The sequence below is a fragment of the Macrobrachium nipponense genome, chromosome 13 (assembly GCF_015104395.2).
Source record: "Macrobrachium nipponense isolate FS-2020 chromosome 13, ASM1510439v2, whole genome shotgun sequence".
NCBI classification, from domain to species: Eukaryota; Metazoa; Arthropoda; class Malacostraca; order Decapoda; family Palaemonidae; genus Macrobrachium; species Macrobrachium nipponense.
In genome coordinates, this window is record NC_087206.1 from 88,290,954 (window position 1) to 88,311,962 (window position 21,009).

The 21,009-nt window shown below is 36.6% G+C and overlaps 2 protein-coding genes across 2 annotated transcripts in view; both read left to right on the forward strand.

The window, feature by feature from the left end:
* The window catches only part of LOC135225177 (uncharacterized), a 132,773-nt gene extending 114,688 nt beyond the window's left edge, over nt 1-18,085 (forward strand). Inside the window, exons 3-4 of the mRNA XM_064264441.1 lie at nt 4,616-8,382; nt 17,949-18,085. Of these exons, the coding sequence (XP_064120511.1) occupies nt 4,940-8,382; nt 17,949-17,955 (3,450 nt within the window). The 5' untranslated portion in view covers nt 4,616-4,939 and the 3' untranslated portion in view covers nt 17,956-18,085. The remainder of the gene's footprint in view (nt 1-4,615; nt 8,383-17,948) is intronic.
* An 11-nt stretch (nt 18,086-18,096) lies between these two features.
* Nucleotides 18,097-18,927, forward strand: LOC135225388 (malectin-A-like). Its single transcript, XM_064264722.1, has one exon. It carries the CDS (start codon nt 18,097-18,099, stop codon nt 18,925-18,927), a length of 831 nt encoding a protein of 276 aa, XP_064120792.1.
* The last annotated feature ends 2,082 nt before the right edge of the window (nt 18,928-21,009 follow it).

Genomic DNA, 21,009 nt, shown 5'->3' on the forward strand with positions numbered 1-21,009 from the left:
TTACTAAATTCTCTTGATATATAAGTAGCCGCGTGTATATGTATAAGTTTACATGTATGCATAATCTCATAACAGTCCGTAATGCAATAGTTTCTAATTGTTTTTGATGTAGCGACGTGCTTTGTTTATTATTAAAGAAAAATTCCTAAGAAATAACGGTAAAGGAAATACATAATTTAACGTTTGTTTGTAGCATCGAATATCGTGTATCATACTACTGTTCCCACAAGTGTGAAAGGGAGAGCTGGGAAAATGCCATCAAGAACTCACACTCGCAGATATGTATGTATGTATGTATGTATGTATGTATGTATGTATGTATGTATGTATGTATGTGTTTGAAAAACCCTTTCAAGCAACTGATCTCCCAAGTAATTAGGGTTCTAATTTGCAAGCAAGAATCAAATGAAGAGAATATAAAGCTGTTGTTATTCGTAATGGGTTCAGCATGTTTCTTAGGGAGGAGCGTGACGTCAGAGATGCGGAATGTAAACAAACCCACATTTTGGCCCTTACTCCACGGAACCGTTCATTGATACCCCCTGGTATTGTTTCGTCAACAAGTTTCGTGTGGTTGAACTGTAATTGGTCTGGTTATCTTCAAAAGAAGGCTCGCTCGCTGGCGTGCAGGCGTGCGCGCGTGGGCGCATTTGTCGTATACCAGAAAGCAAGAGGACGCTGATGTATTAAATTGTTTATTGTATTGGCTAATTTACATGTCAGTAAGTTGTGATGATGCTTATGACTGTTGTCGTATATTTTCGACTCTTTATTACAAAGCTGTGACATTTTAAAATGTTGTTTTATAAGGTATGCTGAATAATCTCAACTGTCCCCGCTTCTCTCTCTCTCTCTCTCTCTCTCTCTCTCTCTCTCTCTCTCTCTCTCTCTCTCTCTCTCATTTTGACTACTTACTTTTTTATGAATTATTCCGATGTTCGCTTTATCTCTTTTAATAGATTCTCTTCGATATATTAAGATTATAATGCAAATTCGATTGAATTTATCCAAAGAATTTCGTAAATTATGTTGAATTTATGAAGAGAATTCTGTAAAATCTGTTGAATTTATCAAGAGACGTCTGTAAATTCTGCTGAATTTATTAATAAATTATGTAAATTCCGTGGAATTTATCTAAGGAATTCTGTAAATTCAATTGAATAATCAAGATAATTCTGTAAATTCCGCTGAATTTATTAATAAATGATGTAAATTCCGTGGAATTTATCTAAGGAATTCTGTAAATTCGGTTGAATAATCAAGATAATTATGTAAATACCGCTGTAAATTCTGTTGAATTTATCAAGAGAATTCTGTAAATTCCGTTGAATTTATCTAAAAATTCTGTAAGTTCTGTTGAATTTAAAAGAAAACTAAATTCCGTTTAATTGAAGGATTCTGTAAATTCTGTTGAATCTAATCAAAGAATTCTGTAAATTTTGTTGAATTAATCCATAAAATCTGTTGAATTTATGAAAATATTTCTGTAAATTCTGTTGAATTCATTATGAGATTTCTGTAGATTATGTTCAGTATATTCTAAGAATCCATAAATTGGCGAATACTCATTTCCCGATCAGGCTTGTAAGCCGAGGTAGTGATTTTATAAATGATTCGCAAATTTATCAAATCGTAAAAGAAAATGTATTTCATCCTTTTTCAGAAGTCGGCAAAAGTGTTCAATGGCGTTTAGAATATGTACATGTATATATGTGTGTATAAGCATTGATTTTTTCTATCTTCTTCATAGATTTATTTTTGACAATTAAATCATCTCTCACGTATTGTTTTACTGCTTTTTTTTTGTTTTTATTGTTCATTGAAGGAGTAAAGTAATTAATAAACTAGAGCAGCTATTGTGGTCAGCAATTTGCTCAGAAGTGCTCAAAATTGTACCTTACAATGCTGGTTACAAAATCGCACTGAGTATCTGAAACTAAGGGAGCAAAATTCCTCCCTACTAAAACTTGGTTAAAACTGAAGTTAAAACTTTCAAGCTCGGGTTACAACCGCAATTCATCTCAAGAAAACACTGCATTTAGTAAAGCAGGATCTTTTCAACTAGCGCGCATGCGTGTTATAGCGTTGTTTAGAGATACAATACAAGGCAGTTTAATTGAGCCTATTATGTACTTCCTACCATGCGACTAACTCGTAACTATTAAGGAGTGTAAACTTAAGAAAAGCCTCTGCTGGTATAGTCTCTAACCTAACCATAGATAGATAGACAGACTGATCGATTGATATTATTATTATTATTGGAGAAACAAATCCACAGTTATGTAAATGTACATATATTTCACTCTGATTGATAAGGGGAACCGAACCGATCCCCTAAAGCTATCTTTGCTGTTTTCAAACTGAAATATATGTACATTTACATAACGGTGGATTTGTTTCTCCATTTGAAGACTCGTGCTACTATGAGGATTTTATTATTATTATTATTATTATTATTATTATTATTATTATTATATTATTATTATTATTATTATTATTATTATTATTATTATTATTATTTTATTATTATTATTTTTAAAGATGGACCCTATTCATATTGACTAAGCCCACCAAAGATGCCATTTACATGAAATTCAAGCTTCCTAAGAATATGATGTTTCTTAGAAAGAGGTAACAGAAGGTAATGCGAGATACAAAGAGAAAGATGAGATAACTTATTGAAAAAAATCAAATTAAGAAGTTAATAAATGAATGGATAAAAGTGTAAGTAAATTACTAAAATAAAATGGAATATCATTGTAGGGCAGTAATGAACTCGTGAAGATCCAGTTTGACTACATCTTCAGGGAGAATTCCACAGTGCAACGTTGTGAGGAATAAAGGACTTCTGGAACTGAGATGTTCGACAGCGAAGATCGATCGATCGATCGATCGATCGAGAGAGAGAGAGAGAGAGAGTGTGTGTGTGTGTGTGTGTGTATGTTCGGAGGGTGGAAATTAGCACTACGTTGACTATTAAATTGTAAAGATTAAAGTTGTTTACAATTTTCTATGTTGTAACATCATGCTCAACCAGAGTTTGCTGATATTCCGTAGTCAAACTCCTATAATGTGGCAGCGTATGTGTCTTGTTGAAGAAAATGTTGCATGGCAACCTAAGCAAATATAAGTATGTCTTTAGAAGAACGGAAAGCTGCATCAGAATTTTCTTCTACATCAAAATTCGATGTCTGTATCATTGGGAAAATTTATTGCTCTAGTATAGCAACTTTGATTTAACTAGCAAGGGCTTTTTATTTAGTATTTTAGAAAAATAATTTTTCTTTGTTTTCCAGCAAAGTCAGTTTGACATCAGGATTGACAAACATTTTAACATTTACGCCATCATGATATGACAAGTTTACAAACGTTTACTACTGAGAGTTGTCGTGTTAAGCCGATTGAAATATATGTAGTCCATAGTATTCATTGATGGTGTGTTAAAGACGAATAATTTTACCACAAAGGATACAGAGCTATTATTAGGAATGACCTTGAATTTCGTTGTATGCCAGATTCCTGTGCTTAATTTTTCTGACGTTTCCTGTGAGATTAAGATTTAATTTTAAGGAAAATTTCCATTTAGTCTATATCTTCCTACGTTTTGTACTGTTGCACATTGCAATGTCTTGTCGAAATCAAGTTGAGGCTTAATATTCTTTTCTTCTTTATTTGGGAATGGTGACTATTCCAGCTTAGCTTAAGAAAACTAATATTATTTACAGTTAAGCGGAATACGTAATTCTCTTTGAATGTTTTTGTGAATCCTTTATCGTTTTCACGTAATTCCATATAATAACTCTTTGGATAGATACACAAATATATCAATATTTATGAAATGAGAAAGGATGATATACAAATCATTATTAGTCCTGTTAATATTTAGGTAACAATGTCTTTTACTAATGATAGATAGTTCCGTAGTTCTGCTTACTTAAACGCGATGTGAAATTCCCGTAGAGTTTTCATCTTCCCTTGCCACGTTTACCTTACAAATATCTTTTTTTAAGAGGGTTCTTCCTAAACTAAAGAGTAGCTTTAGCGCTTTATACAACCTGTCATTTATTCAAATTCAAATTCAAATCTTCAGAAAATTACTTTTTTAAAGCAAACACTATATTATATATATAAATATAAAATATATACCTATATATATATATATTATATATATATATATATATATATATATATATATATATATATATATATAGATGTACAAACATAAATATACATTTATATATAGATATGCATATCCATATAACAGGTTTCTAAGTTTATTTATATAATTTTCCCATGTCTATGTAATTTTCGTATGAAATAGCGCTAATTTTCCCTCAATCACTCATCTGAAGGTAGCTGATTATGTTACATCTTTGCGGCGGCTACTGTTACCAGGAACAAGCGTGGTTACATGTTTGGGGTGGGGACGCTTATAATTTGAGGTAATCCTATTAATATGTGCCTTGTTAACTTCACTCTGCATGTCTTCTCTCTCTCTCTCTCTCTCTCTCTCTCTCTCTCTCTCTCTCTCTCGTGTTACCGTCTTACTTTTCGTAAGAGTTCCGGGTTAAGTCTGTAGGGTGATGATCTAATTCTCTCTTTTCTCCTTCTGCAGGTGGTTCGCCTGAGAGATTACCAACGGCTACACGTGACAGGGCGCTCAGCTGATCCCGAGTGACGTATACATGTTCCGACGAAGGGAGGAGCCCCTCGCTACCGACGGTGGAAATTCTATTGTTTACTGACATGTGGTAGCCATGACACCACCAGTGCTTTGGAACTGAATGTGATGCGAGATGTATTGATGATAATCACGGGTAGTTTTCATGAGCTCTGTTTTTTTTCCTCTTTGCAAACGAGTGATCGGTGAAACAGATGTTATGCGTCGAGGCCCCTGGACACTATGACGAGAACGTTCTTCCAGTGACACTCACAAAAGATGCCCGACAGCGGGGGCTCAGCGCCATGCCACCAGGGTCACATGAGGACCTTCTCCACCGTGGAGGACACTCATGATCTCGGCCATGACTCGGGGACGTGGATGGAGGTGCCCGCCGGAGGAGGAGGCGCGCGCAACCTAGACGCCGCCCCTTTCGATACCCGCCTATTGAGAAATCAAATTCGTGGCCACGGCCAGTTTGTTACGGTTGTGGCTGTCGAGAAAGATGACGGAGAAGAAGGAGAAGATGATGATGATGATGGTGGGGATGGTGACAGAGGGGGGACCTGTAGTGTCATGGGATCGTCCACCCTAACCTGCCAGGGTCGGCCGACCGCGACGCAGCCGGTTCCCAAAGCGGCCCCGAGGGGTTTCGTCACGGTAGTGGCCGTGGGTGCCGACAGCAGCCTTCACCTGAACCACACCGTTGGCACCCTCACTGCCAACCTCAGGTTGCATTTAGGGCCGAGTGACCAAGAGGACGATGACGAAGACAATACGGGCGAATCCGATTACGTCAACCAGGAGATGATTGACAGGGAGAGGCGATCGTCCTCCTTCACTGCAGCAGGAGGAGAAGGAGACCGGACGGCGGAGGACAGCAGCAGCAGCAGCAGCGCCGCCCCGTCAACCGTGCCCGACCAGGTGGTGGTGTACCGGTTGCCGGGGGAGAGGCTGGGGCTGGGGCTTAAGTTCGACGGCGGTATGGGATCGAGGGAGTGTGTCAAGAGGCTTTTCATACAGAGCGTCGCTCCTGACTCACCAGCTGCTCGCGCTGCAGTACCCTGGGGGGAGCTGCATCCAGGGGACCAGATCCTCAACATCGAAGGATGCGCCGTGTCGTCGATGACCCGGGTGCAGTGCGTGTCCTTCCTCAAGGATGCCGCCATGAAGATCACCATCGGGGTGCTTAAGGGTAATGGCATTCTCCCCGATTTCGAAAACAACGCCTTAGAAAACCAAGATTATTACCGTCGCGGTCAGGAACAAGACGAGGAATGCGATTCCTCTCGACCCCCACCCCTGATCGTAGGTGAGATGAGGAAAAGAGTGCCCCCTCCCCCTTTGCCTCCGAGATCTAGACCTAGGAAGTCCCCTGCGCGCCCTCCGAAAGACGCCTTACCTGTTCCTCCTCCCCCCAGCGCCTTCCAAGACATGGATGAAGACGGCCCTAGTATGAGATATCCTCACCAGAGCTCTTCGTCACTAGACGACGGCGACGACAGGGAGCATTCCCTTCAGAGGTGGAGGGAGATGGTCTTCGCCCGTCGAAATCGGCCTGGGGACTTGCAAGAACTGATAGAGGACCTGGAATTCCATCACCCCGTTTCCTGGATTACAAGGCGAATGGAAGATTCGATAGACGGCGACCTTCCCCCGATACCGGCGTTCTACCACGATTTGGTCGGGGAGGAAGACGCCATGGGTCCGTGCGAGAGCGAAAGTGACGAGACCAACAGTTCGGTATCAACGGTGGTCGACCGTTTGTCGCTGTCGTCCTCGACAACTGTTTCCAGAAACTCGTCTTTTAACGCAACTGCGGACACTTCTAGATTCGACCTCGCTCGCGCGCTGAGTCCGTTTGAACAGTTGGAAAAGGAGTTAGAAACGGAAAACATGACAGAGGTGTCACTGTCATCATCAACGCCCCACACAGCCCCGAGAGATGACGCCTCTGTGGCCCCTCCCATTGACCGCACGACGAAGCCTCCGTCTGCCGAAGCCCCGGATGCAGAAGCGGAGGTATCGACTTCTACCAGCGGAAGGAAAGCGAGCACTGGCAAAATGAAAATGCGACCATCCATTAAGTCCTTCTCCTTCAGTCTGAAGGGGCGACCATTCTCTTGGCAACAAGGCAAGACGCACGAGAGAGGGCCCAGTAGAACCGTCGGGAGGGCCGAGAACTTCCTATCTATCAAGAGACACAGTAAGCGGCCGGCGCCGCCCCCTCCCCCTCGCTCTATCGAAATGTCTACCTCGCAAACGAACACAGTAGTTACCGTCACTTCGAATATGGCAGCAGCAGAGAGCCACTCGGTCCACGACGACTCCGACGATTACATAGACATGGTTGCCGAAGCGGCAAAGCAAGGCATTACAACCCCCGTCAATTTAGGGTCGCGGAAAAAGAATGTGGGCGAGGCCATCAGTCTCAAGACCACCGATGAACCCAAGTTGTCACCCGAATATTTGATGATATTGAATTCTCCCGCCGGGGACGAGGCGCCCTCCGAGTTTCCCTCGAAAGGATTTTACGCTGACATCGAAGAAGAAATCAAGAAAGTGAAGAGGTCGAGTGCGGATGCGTCGAGGGAAGAGAGTTCAAATTCGGGAGACGAAAGTGAAGATGACCCACAGGAAGTTCAGATTGTCGTGAAAGAAAGGGAAAATGACTATGTGGAATTAGTGCCGACGTCGGAGGTAGAAAGCCATGTGAAGGAAGAAAAGAAACCAGAAAAAATAGACCCTCAGTCAATGCCAAATGAAAATGACCTACAAGGGTCCGACAAGGCACTGCCTTCGGCAAACACCGTGGAAATCGAGGCGCAGGTCCACCAAGAAGCGAGTGACACTGATAATGTAAGCGAAGTGACAAAGCCCCAAGAAGGACAGAGCAAAGGTGACGTCGAGGAGGGGAAAGGTTTTATCCCTACCGAGCCCCTGGAGAACATATACGAAGGGGAATATTTAGGTGAGAGTGACGATAACGAAGAGGAAAGTGACGATGCCAATGGAAGTGACGACGAGGACGAGGGGAGTTACATCTTGGACCCCGATCTGTACGACGACTCGGAGGGCTTCTTATCCTGCTCCTCGCCCAAAATCTCGCCCCCGATTCTGTCGTCGAGGAGGAGCTTGAGATTGCCCAGTCTGATTATAAGCGAGGCCAACGAAATGGGCGTTTATGAGGACCTCTACGATGCCTACTCCTCGATCGACGACAGATCCCTGGACTTGTGTCTGGAGAGGCCCTTGGTCTTGGGGGACAGGGGCCTCCCCAGTGTCCCTGAGGAGGACAGTGGGGATCAGGACGATACGATAGAGGAAGAGGACCCCTATATATTATACGATGACGTCGAAGGGGAAGCGACGAAGGCCAGTGAAGGGAATGAAAATGAGGGAAATGAATCGCAGAACTGTGAGGCCGCGGAGAAGGAAAGTGAAACCAGTGAAAATGACCCGAGTGCGCAATCGGACAGTGCCCCTGAAACAGTGGACAGTGAAAAGGTCATCAACCGGACTATTTCACAGGCTTACAAAGCGAAACGCTTGAGACACGACCTCGGGGAACTCATACGACGGGAGATGAACCTCGAGGGCGACGTGACGGTCGAGGTCGAGGAGGAGGAGGAGATCGAGAACCTCGTCGAATGTGCCAATGAGGAGGAGCTTCTCCTGGTCATGCGGGCCCTTCGTCAGGACCAGCCAGGGGATAAGTTAAGGTAGGTGCAAGGGACATTCTATTATATATATATATATAATATAATTATAATATTAATATATATATATATATATAGAATAATGTATAAAATTTAAGGCTTAAAAAAGCTTCATTCAGCTTTATTTTGATATTTGGTAATTAAATAACTGGCAAGTTTTTTTTTTATATAAATATGATTTTTCTGCTCCACTATGCTTACACGAAGGAAAAAATGTAATCAGACCTTTACTTACATCTCTCTCTCTCTCTCTCTCTCTCTCTCTCTCTCTCTCTCTCTCTCTCTCTCTCTCTCTCTCTCTTCTCGGAAACGTACTGACGGATAGAAGAGAGAGAGAGCGAGAAGAGAGAGGGATTTTTCCTTGGAATTTTAAGTGTTCTACTTTCGATTATTGTTTCCCATTGTTGATGAGATTTATCTGCAATAGTTGATGCCATCTGCAGTTTGATTTATATTTTCATTTCTGCTCATTCCGTCCAGGTTTAATCACCGTCAGTTTTTTTTTTCTCTACGCATGTATCTATTGAGCTCTTAATTAACTTCCTGTTGTGGTCACTTACCGTAATTGCACTTTACTTTACATAAATTTGCCATCTATCTATCTATCTATGTACATGTATATATATATGCAAATATACATATATATATATATATATATATTATATATATATGTATATAATATATATATATATATTATATTATAATATATCTATACTATTATATATATATAATTATATAGTATATATATATCATATATATATATATATATATATATATTATATAGGTATATATATATATATAATATATTATGTATTCAGTATTATTTACCTTTCCTTTTTTATCACTTACTATAATCACATTTTATCATTAACCAGTAACTTGGCTTAAGAAATCTTCTCACCGAAACTTTGAACATCAAACCACCTACGTACATTACCAGGAATATGACTCTGATAGCTGAAAGTCCCAGAACTTTCTTTTTCCGGGAAGGGAAACAATGAGAATCTGGCCCTTAAAGAACTCTCTGGCTTAGTCTGGCGGATTGCGTTACAAATCTTTTCGTCGTGGAACTCTGTGATTTGTGCCATCTCCAGTTTCTGGTTTATTCTTCATGGAAGGAAGGAAGGAAGGAAGCATGATACTGCTTGTGGAGGATGAGCATTGTACGTTGCGAGTTTGGATGTATTTATGTATGTATGCATGCATGTATGTGTATGTAATAGTATGTACTATAGATATATATATATATATATATATATATATATATATATATAATATATATATATATATATATATATATTATATATATATATAGATGTATATATTAATTTTTGTGTTTATTTATCTATATTTCATTTTCACAGATGTTTAAATATAATATATATACGTATAGTATATAAAACACATACGTATATATGTATGTATATTTATATGTGTATGTATGTATGTAAATATATATATTAATATATATATATATAATATTATATATATATATATATATATATATATATAGAGGAGGAAGAGAGAGAGAGAGCGAGAGAGAGAGATGAGAGAGAGAGAGAGTAGAGAGCGAGAGAAAAAAAAGTGAAAAAGGAAAGGAGGAAGAAAGAGGAGGAGAGAAAACCCCAAATTTTACTTGTTCAGAAGTGTTATATTTGTTTTCGGTTATAAGTCATTCATCGCTGTCTCATATCCCCCTAATATCTGGAACATTCAGTACTCTTCAGATTTATAAACAGCTTTCTTATCCTATAAGCAGATGAATCTGTTTTTATTATGTGCAGCTGTCAGGTCTAAACCCTTTATCAAATCCCATAGGCAAATTACTTTTGTACTTTACGCATATATTATAGTGACTCATTTTTGTATACAGTTCATAAATATTTCATTATATTTATTCCATACTGGTTTGCACATTAAAAATAAGTGACATAAATATATTCAGGATCAACAGCATTATCTTTTTTGCTTACACTACTAGGACAATATTGTTATACTAAGTTCTTGATCCTCGATGGTGCTGCCTTCAATCTATAAGATTAAGCAACCCTAAAGTAATTCAGCAGACAAAATAATTATCAATCAAGGCAAAAAATAACTACTGATTAGGTTGCAAAAAGTACCGCCATTATTTATGGAAAAAGTGCAGCTATATAATGTCTGCAAAAAGTACAACCATTTTAATGTATGTAAAAAGTACAACCACTATAATGTTTGCCAAAGGTACAACCATGGTGGTTTCAAGAAGCCTACTGGAGATTCTTAATATCTATAGTTTTCTTTGTGAACCAGAGGCAAATTAGGTTTTGCTACAGTGCTGATAAACCTATAATAATAATGCGTCGGTACTTTTAGATATAATGTCAAATGTTTCGCTGTTGTACAATATATATATAATATATATATATATATATATATATATATATATATAAATTATAATTGGTATGTATCTATGTTAATATATATATATATCTATCTATATATATATATATATATAATATATAATATAATGATATATATATATAATGTACGTATGAATAGTAGAATTTGGTTCCCGAAATATTATTTTAACTTTTCTTTGACTTCCTGAACTGGAATATAGCGATGAACATCTCCTGTACTGTTAAGTTAATTAATAGCCACATGATACCCACCATGGTGCTGATCACATTTCTTATCGTATTTTTATAGTTGTATTTCTTATCGTATTTTAATCGTTATTTTTATGTTCATATGACGAGTTGGCGTCCTTTTGTTTCACAGTTATGTCAAGTGAGAAATTAAAGAGCTTACCATTTTCCTCAAAAGGCATTTTCTAATTTGTTTTTAAAAGTTGATACAAGAAAATATATAGAATGAGAAGAGCATCTCTCTCTCTCTCTCTCTCTCTCTCTCTCTCTCTCTCTCTCTCTCTCTCTCTTATACTTACCTTAGGCTTCTCATATATCGACTGAACAGATTTACTTCTTTATTTTTTTCTTACAATCTGCATGAGATTTTATTTATTTAAACAGTTCTTTCGATACAAGAATAAATTATATAAGATACTGAACATTTTTTATACATTTAGATTCAAGATTGGTTAGCTTTGCTAGAAAAAATTCGCTCTTTCTTCAAAAACCGGTACTTAAATACTTAATAGCATGAAACTTGCTTGATCTTCTGGTAAGATTCAAAAACACGTAAGGGAAAAGACTTTGTTGTTTAGTTTTTCTCTTCAGGAATACGTGAACACACGCATATTATATATATATATATATATATATTATATATATATATATATATATATACATACGTACATACATACATGCATATATATATATATATATATATATATATATATATATATGTGTGTGTGTGTGTGTGTGTGTACTGTATATATATACATATCCATACAGTTTATATATATGTATATATACACGTGTGTTTGTGTACGTATGTCTATAATTTGAGAATATGTTACGAGTCACCTTCACTATAATGGACGATACACGGAGTACTCCTTCAGAATATATATTTTATTTTAAAATTTTAGTGTAACGCTTAGCAACCTTCTAGAACACCAATGAATGTATGTATGTATAGCTGAATCACGAAAACATGAATAAATGCAAAATACACGAAGGAAAGTGAAACAATGGAATGGCGGTAGGCCTTTCGACTTACAAAATAAGTTTACAAAAAAAGCTTGTATAAATGACAGATGGAGATTAGGAAGGAAAATATGTACTTGAAATCCTGCACTATTGAAGAATTAGTAAACCTACCAAAACAGGGGTAAAACATTTAAAAGATTTTACAAAAGATTTGGCTCTACATATCGGAAGCAGGAACAAGACAATTAAATATTGATTTGCTCTCTAATTTGAATAACAGGGTACCGTCCATTAAGTTTACTTTAGAATTAGAAAAAGACAATTGCCTCCCTTTCTTAGATGCTTTAATAAACAGAGAACCATTTCAATGTAAATTCAGTATTTATAGGATACCCACCAACACCCTTACTGATGTCCATTATTATTCAGGCCACCACCTTAACATCAAAATATAAATTTTTCCTTCTATCTTTTTTTTTTGTGAACATTGCGCAATGTCAGTCGCCAATATTTGGATCAAGAAATCGAACACATAAGAAAAATAGGGACAGATTTATGTTATCCTTCACATAAACGAGATATTTTCTATAATAAAAAGTTTTATATTGAAAGTAACATGGAGAAAGAAACCCTTAAGAACATTCTTAGCTTGCTTTATTTTAGCGGTTTTGGAACCATAAAATAATTGTTAAAATCTTTTAATGTCAACCTCATTTCTTCCTATAATAACACACTAAAAGGGATGTTGATAATAAACAGCCCAAAGGAAAGCAACAACATAATATATCAAATTCCATGTTTGGACTGCCCTTCTTTTTATATTAGCCAATCCGGCAAGGATTTAGAAGTAAGAATTAAACAGCATAAGTATTCCGTCAAAACTGGGCAAACATCTAATGCTATATTCATTCATTTAAGTGAAAACTCTCACAGGATAAATTGCGCTGAAAGTTCAATGACTGCCAGGTCGACAGATTTCTCTTCACAAAATCTTCTAGAATCCGCTGTTATACAGCTTACTTCCAGTTGTGATTTTAACATTATCCCCTGTGATGTATTATTTGGATCCCTGTATTAGTAAAATGATTAAGAATGACCTTAAAGATAAAATCACTTGACTTAATTACAAATTAGTTACCTAGTATATATTTTTGTGAAAATGTTCTTTTTGCAAAAATTTTTATTGATTACCAAAAGGAGAATTATTGAGTTGTACTTTTATAAAATTTTTGGTGGTCAGTCACTTTCCCTGTATAATCTTTTAATTCTCTTGTCCCTGCTTCCGAGCTGCTGGTCCTAATTTGTTGCAAAACCTCTTAAAATATTTATTACTCCGTTTCGATAGGCTTACTAATTCTTCATTTGCGTAGGATTCCAGGTACATATTTTTCTTTAAGATCCCCATCTGTCATTTATACGAGCTGTCTTTGTAATCTTATTTTTATATTTCCATCAGTCTATTATGCAAAGGACAGTAAGTCGAAAGGCCTAGCACCACTCCATTGTTTCACTTTACATCGTGGATTTTGTATATATATAAATATACAATTATTACTTTATATATATAATTATTACTCGTTATAAGTTTATTTTTTAAACCAAATACTCTTTTCGATTATAAGAGTAAAATCTGTATAACCACAACTTCGATACGTAATTTGAAATTACACACAATATGTCAGCTTCATACAGTACAAGCCGCTGAGAGCAGGCAAAACAAGGGTTCGTTAAAATGAAAAATTATAGATTTTCTTGTAAAATGCTTTTGAGCATTACTTGCAAAGAATCAAAGACGATCAGGTAATATCAGTGCAGTTCTAGAATCTAGTTAGTGTTGTAGGATACCCACAACACACACACCCCCCCCCCCCCCCCCCACAATCACCTCATGCACACGCGCGCGAACGCACACACACACACCGTCACTTTTGCAGAGAGAGAGAGAGAGAGAGAGAGAGAGAGAGAGAGAGAGAGAGAGAAAAAAAAAGTATATCTGTGTTTTTGCTTCGTCAAAGTAATTTAACATCGGTGATGTTCGAATCAGCACTTGACAAAATCCCCGTAGGCGTGTAAGGGCTGTCAATGTGCTGTCAATGCATCTCATGTGGTGCACTGTTGGCATTACTAAAGAATGTTCTCAGCGTCCCTTCGACCCCTAGCTACAACCATTTTATAGCCTTTTACTTTATCACTATTCCCCACTTCCTTTATTCAAGCTTGCTGTTCACCCTCTCTAACTATATTTCCTCCTAGTGCCAGTGTGGGCTGTTCTCACAGTTCCATCTTCAGATTATTGTGCTTCATATCGTTTATTTTATCGATCTATTTTGCTGTTCAACCACTCCAACTTCCCTTATCAGTATTAAGCAATGCATGCCGAAATTGTCCAGTGTTTAGATCGATATCATAAATTTCATATATTAAAAAAACAGTCTCTAAAACATTAGCTAATCCGTGTCCTCGCCTCTTGATTGGAATAAATCAAAACAACTTGAATATTCATGTATTTAAACTCCAAGTTCCTTCCTCGTCATTCATTAAAGGGAGAATGAAAGGAAAAAATATTATGACTGAAAATATTATGACGTCGTCTGCTCCGTTTACGCTCGGTCTACATTTTTTGGATTTGAAAGTTGCCTGAGCTGGTACATTCCTGTGTTTAGAGTTGTTGATGGGAATTTCCAATCCTTGGGAACCCCGTATTTTTTTTTTTTTTCTTATGACCGTAGCCTGCCTGAAGTAACATTCAAACTACATACATACATACGTACATACATACACACACATATATATACACATGTGTATATATATATACACGTGTGTGTGTATATATCTATATATATATATATATATATATATATATATATATATATATGTATATATATTATACACACACACACACACACACATATATATATATATATATATATATATATATATATATATATATATACACATACATGCATACATACATACTTACATACATACATACATAAATACTTACATATCTACAAATAAGAAAAAAATAGTTACTGAATTAGTGATTCCCTCTTTCACGAAACGCTTCATCTATAGGAGGTCAGTAAATCAGGAAAATAGTTCGTCAGCAATATAGCTGTTTAGACTCTAGTGAAGGACTGAATGGACTTGTTGACGAGTTAGTTCGCTGGTGTCAGGCTCTCTACCGGTGTGGAAAGGTGAGTTCTGCTACTACCGTGTTTGATAAATCTAAGGCGTGTTGGTCCTTTCGACATTTATTGATTTTGATTATTGTCCTATTTCAAGATGTGGTTAAACATGCGTAGAATTTTGACTCTCAAAATATTGGACGTAGTCACAATGTTTAGGATTCTTAAGAAATTCAGTCACGTGAAGAACAATAACAATCTGTTATTTAAAATCAACAATTATATATGAAAGTATATTACTATGTAAAGAAACAGGTGTTCGAAAGTTTATGTTTCTTTACATAGTGATATATTTTGATATATAATTGTGAATCTTTTATAACATGTTTAGGATTGGTATTATGTTCCTTAAACGTTGTAAAACCGGGATGGTTTGGACAGTGGTGAAACCGTTCATTAGATATTTAAAAAGACTCTCTCTCTCTCTCTCTCTCTCTCTCTCTCTCTCTCTCTCTCTCTCTCTCTCTCTCTCTCTCTCCAAAGGTAAATAAATTTCAAGTTTTAAACTACTAAGTGATGTTAAATATTCATACTTTGCAGAATTTTTCTTAGACATTCGTGATTCATTCAATCTTGAAAATGGCTTATGTTGGAAGCCTGTGATATTTTTTAAAATTCAAGTTTAAGAGACTGTCTTCATTATCTACTGAATATGATAAAACAAATCTTATAACAGACTCGAAAGATCTCATCCAAATGTTTGTGCTTTCCAATTTTTTTAATATTTGTCTTGATATTTGCAATGAATTTAACGGTTTATTTGGGAACCTGATATGAATTGAACTTTATAAATTTATAGTGTTATTGGTGACCTCAATTCACTAATCTTCATCGCATCTTCATTATAATTTCCTTCTGTTATTGTTACAAATGAAATTGGTTATTATTCATTATTTCATTATGCTCGATTCTTTACCATTGCAATCATTGTATTTACTCGTTTTTTTTTCATCTGTCCATCCGCCTGTGGTGTTTGCGTATGTTAACACTGCGTCCCGGGCTTCAGATAGTTACATTCAGCTTACACTGAACAACAATAATAATATCCTATTTCGAATATTAACGGTGTAATTCGCATACAGTAAATTATTAAAACACTTTTCAGTTACAAATGTACACCCAGATATCCTTTTATTTACATAAAACTTAGACATAGCGTAACTATTTAAAGCCCGGGACGCAGTGTTACCATGCGCGACCACCACAGGCAGATGGACAGATGGAAAAAAACAGAGTATAGTGATATCCTGTGTAATGTTAATTTCCATCCATTCGTATTTATCTAAAGAATCGTTGCATCGATTAAGTGCAAATCTTTTAAATCCTACAAAATCCTTATGTTAAACTAAAACGAATATATTCTTCGATTATCCATCTAGTGAAAACTTCATTCGTTGTTGGGAAGAACATGTTTAATCAGCAAACTATAGGATTCCGCGAGGAGTAAAAGACACTGCGAGAAATGTAGGATTCCGGGGAGAGCAAAGGATAATGCCGGAAAACTATAAGATTTCAGAAAAAACTATGGGGTTCCGTGAAAAATAGAGTAAATTGCGAACACCATAGGATTTGGAGGAGAGTAAAAGATTCCTCGAGAACCCTAGGATTTCGTGAAAACTATAGGATTCCGCGGAAAACTAAACGATATCCCATGAAACCGTATATATAATTATTATATAATATTATATATATTATATCTATAATAGATATATCAAAGTATATAATATATATTCATATACATATACATACATACATATAACCTGTGTGAATGATACGTTCTTCCCGAAGCGTGTTCACTGGAACAGAATTAGTGAATATGTCCTTCTGGACTAAGAACTTGTATAAAATGTCATCATAAACACACTGACAGTTTATTAACATCTAAGTAGTGTTGGTATATAATTACCCATTTTAGGCAATATCTAATTTTACATGGTTACTGCAACCCAGTTTTGTAATATATTCATTTTTTCATTACCTATTTTCGTAGATAATGCATTAATATTGATGATGGAATTTCTCCAAAATATTACTATATGAAGTTATTTGTTGTATGCAAATACCTTCATAGATTTGTGTTAAGACGTTTAGACCATGACACTGTAAACCTTTAAGGACTAAAGTCATAATCGTTTGTTACGAAACAAATGTATTATTAGGACATATTTGAATGAACCTTAGGCCTAAAGCTTATCAGTTTTCACCAGTGTGACCTCACACCTCCGCAAAACTCTTTGCACTGTCGTTAATAAAAGCCATCTTAATAATGAACTTATGTTCGTGTTGCAAACGAAATTCGATATCAACTGATTTTGAATATGTAAAGTTAATCATCTTATAGACGGAGATAGATATTTAAAGATCTATTATAGTTACCCTAAAATATCGGGTGATCAGCGTTCACATCCGTTTTCTTTTATTACAATCACCATGGCTGGTTCAATTCATGGTAGACTGTAACAGTACAAAACCTATGTCATCCCCTTCCCCAAAACAGAGTAAATATTTATTATAAGTTATAAAAGAATTATATGCACATTACTCGTAAGTACACTTGACAGCCCATGTTGTAATGTACGAGTAGTACAGGCTTATTCATATAAAAAATGTCCCTTTATTTCTTGTTAATTTGAATTGCCGAGGTCTTTTTATTATGTTGTTAGGCTGTTTTAGGGTGATTAAAAGGAATTCCCTTTTCATTGTTATAACAGTTTACCTGCCATTGTTTTTGATTCACCTAAAGTGGCTTCCTCGCCTCCTAACTTTAATTTCATTTCCCTTCAAGCTCCTGAAAAGGTGGAGGCGTTGCAGTTGACTGTGAAAGAAAAAATAACTGCTCCTCCATGGCTTTCAGCGTTGGGAATAGGCCTAGGCCTCCCACGAGACCGCTCGTTCTCATACTGCTCCTTATCTCCATTGCAAAAACAACGGGTATGGGTCACGTGATCTATGCTGTCAATGCTGGAGGAAACGCCCACATCGACACCTTCGGTATAATGTACGAGAGGGACCCCCTCGAGGGCAAAATCGGCACGGCGTCAGACTTCGGCAGGCGAATCCTCATAAGGGACGTCCCCATCGCGGACCAAGTTTTGTATCAGACCGAACGCTTCCACCATTCCACGTTCGGCTACGACATCCCCCTGAAGGGCGACGGGGAATATATACTCGTCCTCAAGTTCTGCGAAGTCTATTTCGACGCCCCTGGTAAGAAAGTATTCGACGTGGTGCTGAATGGCGGGATGAAAGTGCTGCCAGGGTTAGACATATTCAGCCGTGTTGGGCGAGGCGTCGCTTGCGACGAACACGTCCCATTCACCATCGTTGGCAATTCAGTTTTCGTAGCTGGCCGGGAGAGTGTTCTCAGAAGCAATACTCTGAGGGTGGAGTTCGCGAAGGGCTTGAAAGACAACCCGAAAGTGAACGCGTTGTTCGTCATGAAGATCAAGATGGACGAGTTCCTCAACCTAGTTTTCCCAGGTCGAAACGACCTGATCACCAGCCTGCAGGAGCTGAAGACTATTCTGGGGAGCATAATCGACAAAAATATAAACAGTTTCGAAAATAAGGACGGAGAACTGAAAGGGGTCAAGTATCAGCTGTTGGAGGACGAACCGAGTGACATGAAGCGGCTGTCTAAGGATAAGCCAGGAAGTGGTACGAAGAATTTTGACCCGTATGAAGCAGACACGAGCTACATCATTCCTATTCTAACTGCTCTTGGGGCTATGGTCCCCTTGATTTTCCACTTCTGTAGAATCTAAAGTAAATCTTTTTATATTCACTTTTCTTCAGCGGTAGATACTTTACTTTGCATTTTTGTAAGCAAGCTAGTCAGTAGTTTGCAACTGTTTTAAGAGAGAATATTAGACGAACGCATATATTGCGTAATTTGCCATTCGAGTGGAAATAATATTTGGTGCTGGTTTATGCACTTCAGCTTTTTTGTAATCCACGAACGAGGCTTGGGTGTTTATTTGTCTTTTAAACTATATAGTGATATTTTCTTGGTCCGTTTAACATCTTGTTAAGCATCGGATTGCCTTGTAAGAGAATTGTTGAAGTTAGTAGTCATTATTGAATTTTTTCATGGGAAGTGACAAATACTATTTTTATTACATTGCTGTATAGACATACGTTAAGATTTTATTCAGAAAGGGATTTCATACGCTTTTATATTTTTAGAGCAAATTTTAGTGAAGAGCAATACATTGATTTAAATTCGTGTATTTATTTTGTGCAGTATTTTATTTATCTATATTGCTTAAAAATTATTTTATTTTAGACTAGAACAACACCCTACCTACGTTTATTAAATCTTAATATATTGTTAGAAATATATTTAAAACCTTGGAGCTCTGTATGAAGTCTATTCTTAATAATATATATTTTTAAGCAATAGAAAAAGATGTTATCCTTATTGATATTTTCTTTACTACCTGAATGTTTTGACTTTAATGGAATTACCTGCTAAATATTTTACCATACTGTGTGTTGTGCCAATGGCATATTGCGAATATAAGATTGTATAAACAGCTTAAACTTATATTATTATTATCCTTTCATTGTGGTAAAACAAACAAACACGTTCTGTTTGTCAATAGTCAGCACATAGAAAAAGAATTTTAATGCTTATCAATTTTAGGAGTTAAGGAAGTGTGGCTCAAAATTTATAACAAGTAAGAGAATGGATAATCATATTATATTCCCTTATGTTTCTAGGATTTACAGAAGTTGGTTCGAAATGCGCATAATTATAAAAATTATTACTGTTAAATATGAAACGGTTGGAGGAAGTCGGTAGCCTAGTAGTTTCCACTTAGAAAATTACTTTTAAGGATTTGACTTCGTATCTTTTTTACATTAAAAACAGAACTTTATTACTATAGTTTTTATTGAAACCTTGGGTTCTGTATAGTTCCCCTGATGGGAAAATATAACTAGAAACGAAATGCTGCCTTTTACTTTGTGTTCGTATTAGTATTATGCCTTTAAGATTCTAGCAAGGAAATTAATATGCAAAACCTAGTGATTCTTAGTAATTCAGGCGAGCTTCATGAATTTCATTAGCTGCGGTTTATTCATTCCTGATAACGGCACGTATGGAGAGAGGAAACTATATTTACGAAGGAACTGAAACTTGATTCACACCCTCTCAACTATGCATTTTTAGTAACGGTCTTCAAATTTTAGGTGTTTAAAACTTTTAGTATTTAATGGCGCCCTAACTCCCCTCCATCTTAAGCAACCTATTTCTATTGGCCGTGTATCTCTTACTGTAGCATGAGCAAGATCATACATGGTAAAAATATTTAGACAAAGACCCGTACCTATTCATATGAAAACAGGCTTTATGAAACATATAGATCAAGGTTTATCATGAAACAGATGCAATACTTTAACATATCAAAATACATGTATAATCTTTCCATTTGTAGGTTTTAGTGTTATTTCGGTGTTCAGCTGCATAGTTTTCTGCTTCATCGTTCTTACTTAATTTCCATTACATACACATACGTATATATATAATTTATATATATGTACTGCATACTACTATATATATGCACAAAGAAATTCTTAAAAACATACTCTCGCTTCTTAGATAATTAAGCCTTTTCATCAAGACATGATAGAATATATTTATACCCTTCATTAACGTAGCATTTCAATCTTTCCACAACACAAAAACCACCTTAAAGTCTCGTTCCAGATCCATCTCTGTTACTTATGTTAAAGGGTGATGCATCTCTTTATACGTAAACCCTTCACTAATTAAGAGAGCACAGGGGATAATTAGCGTCAATAGGGTGTGTATCTAAATATATGTATTTCGATTTTTCAGTACT

Excerpts from the sequence above, each read along its gene's own strand:
- LOC135225388 (XM_064264722.1), top strand. The coding sequence starts at position 18,097 with ATGGGTCACGTGATCTATGCTGTCAATGCTGGAGGAAACGCCCACATC.